Source organism: Limulus polyphemus, unplaced genomic scaffold (genome assembly GCF_000517525.1).
Source record: "Limulus polyphemus unplaced genomic scaffold, Limulus_polyphemus-2.1.2 Scaffold183, whole genome shotgun sequence".
Taxonomy (NCBI): domain Eukaryota; kingdom Metazoa; phylum Arthropoda; class Merostomata; order Xiphosura; family Limulidae; genus Limulus; species Limulus polyphemus.
In genome coordinates, this window is record NW_013665793.1 from 756,119 (window position 1) to 765,746 (window position 9,628).

Sequence of the window (9,628 nt, forward strand, 5' to 3'; positions counted from 1 at the left end):
TAAAACATTAATACCTAAAACCTTTGACAGCTGTAACTAGAACTGAATTGTACTTCACCTAAATTCTCATCTATTCTGAAAGATGTAACATAATGAAGATATTATTAATTAAACTTGAAGTTCTTAAAACCGTTATGATGTATGATAAAGAAAATTACTAAACTTTTAATCCCTCCTTGAATTTTATGTTACAAATTGAAATCGAATAGTTACACTAGTAGCAGTGCTAAAAATATAAAATTGACACAGTGACGATGTGAATTAGCTTTAACTTGCATCTGAATATTTACCCCCACAGAATTATGATCACTTGTTTTATCTTAAAGCCAGGACAACGGAACTTTACGTTTGGTGATGTAGGGTCTGATTCAAAAAGCAGCTGTTCACCTGTAACAACGTATGCCGTATTTGATCATCAACTGGCATTACGATAAAGTTTATGAAAGTGTTTCAGTCTTGTGATTTTACAGGTTAGAATTAACATGAAGTGGATTGACACAGGTCACGTAGGACTTTCAATAGTTAACGCTTACACAGCGCAAAAATATAAAAATACGCTATTTCTAGGCCGTTCATACCTAATTTTGATAAATAACACTAAAAGATAATCTAACAATTTAATCACGATAAGCTGAATCTTCAATTCTGCCATTATATATTTAACCTTAGAGTAATTATAATAATTTTAGCCAAATGTTTTTTGCTGAAATTCACACTACACTGCAAATTATCTTCCCAAACTCCAACCTCAACGTGTCCACCATGGACCCCCATGAACTCCATATGAATATTGTAGGTGTTTTGGTAATTGTTTAAAATATTAGACTCAGATTCTTCAATTTACGTGTCATTCTAAATTATTTAATAAGTAAAAAAGGGGGAAGAAAAATTAATTATATTATCGAAACTCAAACAAATTTAGTAATTCAAGTGATTGACGGATTATTTTAAGTAATTCTAGTCTGAATATTGAAAAAAAAATCACGCTTTTCAAACATCTAGCTATTGGGAAAACTATAGTTCCAATGTCAAAATTTTTTTTATCGTTGTTAAGTTACTCATAGCATAAAATGTGTAGCGGATTTAAAGTGTTATGTTGTATAATTATATTAACAATCTTAACCTTGTGTTGCATAAGTTTATATAATTGTTGCATGGTTTTGAAATGAGCAGTAAATAGATATGCATCAAAAGTGACTCATAAAACATTAGATATGGAGTTCTAGCTTGAATAGTTCTGTAAGTTTGGTATTTTTTATATCTTCTCACCTTCGTGCCTTTTCTTTTTAGATTTTTCATTCAGATTTTATGATACAATGCGTAAATCATCTTTCTTCAAATTATATTACTTTTGTAGTGAATGTCAAACAATATAACAGTAGTTTATGTGTTGTATCCGTGATGACCTATATTTCCTTTTCCTTTCTTTATTGTTACACGTGCAGTGTAATTTAGAAGTATTATTGGTAAGCAGCTTTCCCTTATGTATTTAAAAACAAGGTATTTCATACCAGGAAAATTTTAGAAAATTGGTTTCGATAATACACACTTGAAAATTTTACAGATAGTCGTGATCACAAACAAAAGACCGCTAAAATTTTAATCGATTTTAAATTAGGTTCGATAACGTGGTAGATGGCGCTATCGTCAATCAAATCAAACTTTCTGAAGTTAAAGATGTCGTGACTAATACTTGAAACTTCACTCACACACACATTCATAATACTTTTTATTACAGAACATTAATTTAGTTAGATTATAGGCCGAGTAGACATCTATGTATTCAGTCGCCTTGATAATTTGTGATGAACGACATTCTCTGTGTGAAGACCTTCATCAAATGCTGATAGTGTTGTTAGTAAACGGCTTATAACATCTCCAACACAGAAAACAACAACTTTCCTGCTACACTAAGATAAGAAAAAATTGTAAGTACACACCACGAAATGTTACATTTGAACTATTTAAAATTAATCTTACACACTTGTAAGAAAAAAAAATAAATATGTAAACCTGTTTAGAATTCTTCTTTTTGCCGTGGAAGAAAGATATCCAAATAATACCAACTCTGATGCTCCTCTGTGGCTCAGCGGTACGTTTGAAGGCTTATAACGCTTTAAACCCGATTTCGATACCCGTGGTTTTGGTTGAAAGTCAAGTGGTACAAATACTGAAGAGGTTGGGAACTTCTTCTGTAGTAGATAATGGAGAAAAATGACTATCTTACATCAGATTACAGTGTTGTAGACAAGATAAGGTTCTGTAAGCACACAAAAGTGAAGATGATAAGATTCCGTAAGCACACAAAAGTGAAAATGATCCATATCGGAGTTTTTTTTTGTTTTTTTGTTTTTTATTAAGCACAAAGCTGGATATTGGGCTATCTATAATGGCCTCGCATCTTATGAGCCGCAATGTGAAATACGTTACAAAATTGGCATACATAAAAATACAAAAACAAATCGTTAAGTCTTCTACTAAATAAATTCTAAACAAGATAATAAAAACAGAATAAATAAAATGAATGTAATTTACTCACGTGCTTAATTAACAATGTATTTGCACGAAAAATTAATAACTGAAAAAACAAATGCTAATTTGAGATCATCTCAGTAACATTGAAAAACCAGTAATTTTCAATTCATCTTTTTTTTCTTAAATAATATTCCCGTATTCCACATTGAACATCCTCATATTCCGCCTATAGTACTTGTTCCACGGTTGAGAATCACTGCACTGAGATGACATTTGATGTTTTCAGAATTCGGTGACGACACCGAGTCAAGAGAAATTCATAAACATCCAATATTTTCGAATGGAAATTCGTGAACATCCAATATTTTCGAAAACATATTTATAAACATCCAATATTTTCGAAAGGAAATTCATAAACATCCAATATTTTCGAAAGGAAATTCATGAATATCCAATAATTCTTATAAATTCGGGAGTTTAATTTTTATGATGATTTTCTAATTGTGTATTTCATGACAATGAAAGACCTGTATTTATTCTTGATGTAATTGTTTTATTCATTATACCTGTTTACAACAAATTAAATATAGAATTCTTATAATATTTCCAAGCAGTATTCAGAATCTAAAGACTTTATTTGTGTGTGTCAGTAAAAGTTGGAACTTAAATTCACAACTGGTTGTATGGTACTGAGATTAGCTCTACAATTATTTGATTATAAATTTAAGCTTTTTTTTTTTTCGCCATTTAGATAATCCATATTTTATTCCCACAATTCATGCGATCAAAGCTCTAAATAATTAATTTCACTTTTTGGCGCCAACAGAAACAGCATCAAAACTACTCAATCCGTTGTTATTGGAAAAGTAATGAGGATATTAATCTAAAAATCAATATTGATTTAATGGTACTTCCAGCACTGTTGCAACATGGTGCTACAGTATTTAACACGATACGCTGCTTGAGACTCTCCAACTGAAGTTGTCCGAAGTTCACAACCTTAAGATTACCAAAATTAATGGCGAGGAGAGTAGACTGGAAAACGGAAACTATGTTTCAAAAACATTTCTCTTAGAACATGTCAGCTTTGCTTCCTCTCAGTATGCACATCTTTCTCTTCCCCCTCCCCTTTCCTCTAATTCATTTTACCGGCGCTCCAAGGGCAAACACAAAGCTCATCGATCTAGGGTATATTTCACGCTTCCATTACCGCTAGCGCATGCGTACGACAAAATATTGGTAGTTTCCTGGTATCCTATTGATAGCACTCAGCACAATAGGGTGTTGGATATATATATATATATATATATGTAAAAACTACGATGAGAACGCCATCTGCTGAGAAAAAACTTGAAAAATAGGTTGTTATCCTGTTCTCCAACACATTTTTTACTGTGTACTTCTACAACGTGATATTTTAAGTAAAAACTATACACGAATATTGACTTTGTGATAGAGGCATTTTTAACGTACTTAGCTCCTTGAGTGTTTCAAATGATACTTAAATTCATTCCAATAAACACATAGTTATACATTGAACAACGTTTATTAAAATTCATTCACAATACAAATCAAGCGACAATGCGCACAGTCACTTTGTACAGCCAGTGTCAGTGTTTCACCAAACTATACTGTTCTATTTTTAAAAAGTTCCAAATTGAAAGTTAAAGACAAAAAAATTATAAAATTGCACCTGTTCTGTACAGGCCTATGATTTAGTTGTTAAATAGCATTTTAACCTCACGTTTATGACAACAGTACGTTTGAAACTACCAGCAACTGTTGGAAAAAGCAGTATACAGACAGCCGTTATATACAGCAATAACGACACTATAAAACATTAATTTACACTACCTAAATTATGATATTAACAACATTTTTCATGATAATGGTCAATGTCACAACCTTTCTGCGGATTTATGACATCAGGAACCATACGATTGAATCTGGTCACGTGAACTACATACAACTTGTACTCATCTAAATATGGTCACAGTGAAATATTCTAAATGAAATACACAAACGTGAACACCCAGCCATTGATTTTCACGTTAGATTTGGACAGGATGAAGACAATACACTCATTATTTTTTTTACAGAATAACAAATTGGTAATCCACTCATTAGGTTCTTTCACAAAAGACGCCATGACTAGGACAGGTCACTGCGTCCGAAAACAACTTTTAAATGAATAATGCTATCAAGCAAAACAAATGCGTTAATCTTTTTATAACACATTGGTAGCCCATCGCAATAACTAGAACACTGACAGAACTTCCAAAACATTATCTCCAGTTTCTATCTCATAGAAGAACGTGATACAGTTGAAAGACAAAACTCACCTTTATATTGTTTTATGAACGGCTTTCAGGCATTTTACACATTAAAACTTTTAAAAAATCCAAATGTACAAAATTTAACCGTCTTAAACAAAAACAAAAATGTATTTTTTAAACTTTTTTTCCATTTTTTTTTTTTAGTAAGGGCTCATGAGGTAGGCTGTACATAACGGTAATACAAATATCACAACCCAGAACGTGGATTTGTTCGTATAATATCGAGAGCAACAAAACATTGAAACCCCAAACTATTAAAAATTTTTGTCAGCGGATTGTTGAATGCAATCATCTTTGGGTAGAGGCTATACATAGTCCGTAAATTAACAGTTCTCTATTATAGCGCTCATCTGTATTTATTATTATTGTTGTTGTTGTTGTTTTAAACATAATTAAAACAAATTGAAAGCTAGCTTCAATTAAATAGCTGAATTAGTCGGAAAACATTTGGTCACATCAAGATAGCATCTGCCTTTAGGTCCCATAGTCTTCTAGTTTTTTGCCAGGTTTCGAGTATTTGTTAGGTTGTTTTACATTATTTCTCTGAGCAATTATAGTTTCTTTAAATATTTTTGCTAGTATAGCTGCTCTTTCGAAGTGGCAATAATCATATTTCTGACTTAAGATGTTCAATTAATTAAAATTTTATTTGGCAGAAATCGGGTCCGAGTTGTTATTGTTGGCAATTATGTTGTTGCTATTCTGGCTGTCTCCACTTCTTTGGGCGTTTTTTTTACTCTTCATTCTTCTGTTCTGGAACCAAATTTTTACTTGTCGTTCTGTTAAGTTTAAGTTACGTGCAAGTTCCCATCGTTTTTGTTTCGAAACATAAGCATTGAAGAGAAATTCTTTTTCCAATTCAAGCGTTTGAAATTTTGAATATGGTTTTCTTTTTTTTCTGACTGTGACCGTCCCCGTGCAGTCCAAGGGATTTGCCATTAAAGATTCTCCTGTGAACGGAACTGAGAAAAAATTGTGAAAATAAAACATATTATCTCAGTAACATAGCAAACAAGAATTTTATATTTAAAGATGATTTTCATATCTAAAATGATTATCGAAAACTGAATTTTGAAATGAAGGTTAAACTTTTGAACCACGTAGTATATAGAATAGTTTCGTTTCAAGGTCACGAGCTAAACATACTAACTTGTATTTCAAGGTCAGGGCTAAACATACTAACTTGTAAGTGCAAACATTCAGTGCCTTAGTAACATTATTTAACTTTTACTTTTTAGCGAAACTTAACATATAAATGTCAAACGTTCACTTGAATTTTTGTTGTCTATAAAATAAAGAGAAACAAATGTGTTGTGAGCTTCGCTTTAACAGTCATAAACATATTTACTACCGTTCATGAGACAATAAAACAGTAATAGCCCAGAATACATGACATGCGAGCTAAACGCATGCACTCGAGTTGTGTCTTCTTGAGTTTACCAGTAAACTAGTTGTACGCTGCAGAATACAAGACTGTTAGCAGACCTCGACTTAATTTAACAGAAACAAAAACTAATGTTTATGTGTGTTTTTACAGAACAACAAAAGTAACGAGGAAGTTAAAGGCTGCTTTGACTCATTCAGAATATCGTGGTACGATGAAATGGGAAATTTACTTTAACTTTTGGGTTTAAGGAAATAAAATTTAAAGTGATTTTTTAGTATCTTCGTGCTTAATAAATCGTTCTTATACGACGTGTTGATTTTAAAGTAGCGTTTTTTTTGGTTTTCCCGAAAGGAGTAAAATGGTGTTACACTTTAACTAAGTTAGCCAACAACTGCTCCAGTTGCTCAGGGGCTATTACTAATTCGGTGATCTTACTACGTCATGCCCTTTATAAAAATGTTCTATTTTCTAAAGCCGAAGTCTTAAGATATGCGACATGTAACAGAATATACAACTAGAACATTCAACGTTAGTATTTAGATACATGCCTTTTTTTTTCTTTTTGTTTCTCAAAAAATAAAGTTCTTGAAGATACAAGATTTAGTGTTACTTACCAGCACCTGCTGGAATATAATGTGTCGGTCCGTGCCCTTCAGTCCCGCCGAAACCCCGAAATCCGTAGCTGTCAGGGTGGGGGAAGTCCATGGGCGCACGTCCTCGGTCATCGCTGGCGAGATATGGCATGTGCTGGGGTGCATGGGGCTCCACGTGGCCCGGCACTCGGGTAGGATACGGAGCATAGTTACACCAGGTCTGTGGAGCGAAACTCTGGCACGAATCTGCAGGAGCCACACTGCTGGGTCCCGGGGACGCCAATTCGTACGTGTTCGACCAGAACTTGAGTGAAGGTTTTCTATCTGGTGTACCCACCGCTCTGACGGCGTGTTCATTGTAGTAATAAGTTGGAGCCATTCCGGCCTCTCTGACATTACACAAAGTCTGGTTGTACTGAGGGTGGGGGTCGAAAGCTGTGTGGTTTTCGGCGGTGTAAGACCAGGGCTGTCCACCATGCCCGTGTCGGATCACGGCGGCAGTGTTTTCCACACTGTGCTCGTGATGTGTGTATGATACTGGCAAACCACTGGTGACTCTCTTGGCAGGAATGTGAAGAGGAGCAGGCTGAATAGGCTGGCTTGGCGGCACGGGGTCCAGAGTTGGCCGACTGCTCGTGCTGTCCTCATAGAGGGCTCCGTTCATCATACTCAGCCGTCTTGGCACGTTATTCTCGCAACACTAGGGCCTCAACCTAGTAAATTGTAAAGTCACGTGAGTACTACGTCACACGTCACCAAAAAGTAACTGAACAATCAAACTTACACTGGTTAAAAAATACATAAATAACCACAATTATTGACAAGGAGTTAGCACCAAAAGAAAGACAGTTAAAAACAATCTTACAGGTAAAACGTGTGTTTGTTTTATTAGATCGTAATGTGAAACATATTACACACACGTCAGTTAATTAAATGATATGCTCAGAGCTGCAGTTTAGAAAAATGTTAAGACTTGCTAGTCCATAGTTGAAACTACTACCCAATGTAATTAAACTATACAAATGTTCCAATTAGTTTTCAGACCTTATTTCTAAAGAGTCTTACATTTAACAATGCCAATGTTATTCGGAATACCATTTTAAAACTTAGTGACCAGCAGCATTTTAACAAGATTGCATTGTTAAATAATAAATTAAGAGCATTTGAACGTAACACCAGTTTATTTGTAACATAAGTAATTTTAATATCGTTTCATCTATATTTCTACACAAACAGAGCTAAAAAGAAAAACTTCAACAAGCTTAAAAGAAACGACTATATGATGCCATACACATATTTACATCTCACTCAACCTTCTGGTTTGTCTTGCAAACGATTTCCGTCTCTTACGTCATGAAATACGCTTCTCTGCACACTTTCTATTAGTCCAGCATTAAAAGATCTTCCTAAATACACACAGGCAACTGTACCTAACCCCTCGTAGTAGGCTTGCCATATGCAATAGGCACTCCTTCTCTTGGCTTCGACAGCGGGTTCTCGAGAATCTCGTGGTAACCCAACTGAAACTACAAGTACCGCGTTCTTACTGTCACTAGGAGCCCGGCTTTGAGAACTACCTTAATGTTCTTATCGCGCCATCTGGTGAAGAGAAAGTACTTCACTCACTTAACTGTTCAGAACGAGGAGCTGGCAGGTAATAAACCGCACCGGAAAAGCCAGACTTTTACACAGTTTTGGTGATGCGTAAGTCAGTGATTTCAATGTCTATAATGAGAAAAAGATTTAGAATTCCCATTTGCGAATTTTATTTCTATCACTTTTTATTTTTCTACGAAATATTTCACTCAAATAAAACTATACATTTGCAGATGTTAAACACGGTTGTTGTCGAGAGGATTTTAAAAAAAAATAGAAATTCCCAATTATTACTTTCCAGCGATTTAATATCAAGAATTATTTTATTTTTCTACACCAAATATAAACAAACGTTAATTACAGAATCATTTCGGAATAATTTATGCACACAAATATAAATAAATATAAAAATTGTTAGGCTTGATTAAAAAGTGACGTTACTCTATAGAACTTACCTCTTCCGAAAAACTCACTTTATGTCCGTGAATATCTGCCACTCCTAGCGATCTTCCGAAGACACGGACTGATGGTTCAAGTCAACTTTCTTACCCAGTGACTCTGGGCAATCGGGTGCGAGAAGCAGAAATGAAGGCGGGTCTACACTTGCTACTGGAGGCTTTGCCCACAAGATAGATGACCGGGGGTTTAGAGCGACAGTGAGTTTCTTCTGAGGATTAAACAGAAACGTTCAAAAAGTTTTTTTTTTTGGCACTGATACTAAAAAACAAAAAACACTTCAATGTTGCAGCTTGTAAAAAAGCCGTCAACTCTAAGTTTCGATTTATTTTAATAGTCACTTTCTAAATAAACTTTCATGTTTTACAAAAATATTTAGGCATGTTCGTTATACATTACCAGATTTCTATGTTGAGATTAATTAATTTTTAGACGGATCGATAGAAAATGTCATTGATCTACGTGTAAGTCTCCAAAACAAACGTAACGTAGTCATTCAATTGACAGATCAATAGAAAATGTCATTGATCTATGTGTAAGTCTCCAAAACAAACGTAGTCATTCATTAGACGGATCAATAGAAAAATGTCATTGATCTACGTGTAAGTCTCCAAAACAAACGTAAGTAGTCATTCATTAGACAGATCAATAGAAAAATGTCATTGATCTACGTGTAAGTCTCCAAAACAAACGTAACGTAGTCATTCATTAGACAGATCAATAGAAAATGTCATTGATCTACGTGTAAGCCTCCAAAACAAACGTAACGTAGTCATTCATTAGAC

The 9,628-nt window shown here is 34.2% G+C and overlaps 1 protein-coding gene across 6 annotated transcripts; it reads right to left on the bottom strand.

Annotated features, from left to right (window-relative positions):
- Positions 1-4,892: 4,892 nt before the first annotated feature.
- Positions 4,893-8,928, bottom strand: LOC106478136 (homeobox protein abdominal-B-like). Of its 6 annotated transcripts, none has more exons than XM_022381672.1 (3): positions 8,843-8,928; positions 6,813-7,504; positions 4,893-5,773 (listed from the first exon to the last, which is right to left on the bottom strand). In XM_022381672.1, exons 2-3 carry the CDS (start codon positions 7,456-7,458, stop codon positions 5,457-5,459), a joined length of 963 nt encoding a protein of 320 aa, XP_022237380.1. In that variant the 5' UTR covers positions 7,459-7,504; positions 8,843-8,928; the 3' UTR covers positions 4,893-5,456. The 6 variants fall into 6 exon arrangements, with proteins under 6 accessions (XP_022237380.1, XP_022237382.1, XP_022237377.1 ...); XM_022381674.1 differs by having other exon boundaries at positions 8,861-8,926; XM_022381669.1 differs by lacking the exon at positions 8,843-8,928 and adding an exon at positions 8,105-8,313.
- Between the last annotated feature and the right edge of the window lie 700 nt (positions 8,929-9,628).

Bases quoted from the DNA above. Each gene is read 5' to 3' on its own strand.
- LOC106478136 (XM_022381672.1), bottom strand. From the start codon at position 7,458: ATGATGAACGGAGCCCTCTATGAGGACAGCACGAGCAGTCGGCCAACT. The intron at 5,774-6,812 runs GTAAGTAACACT...ATTTTTTCTCAG, and splicing joins TTATATTCCAGCAGGTGCTG to TTCCGTTCACAGGAGAATCT.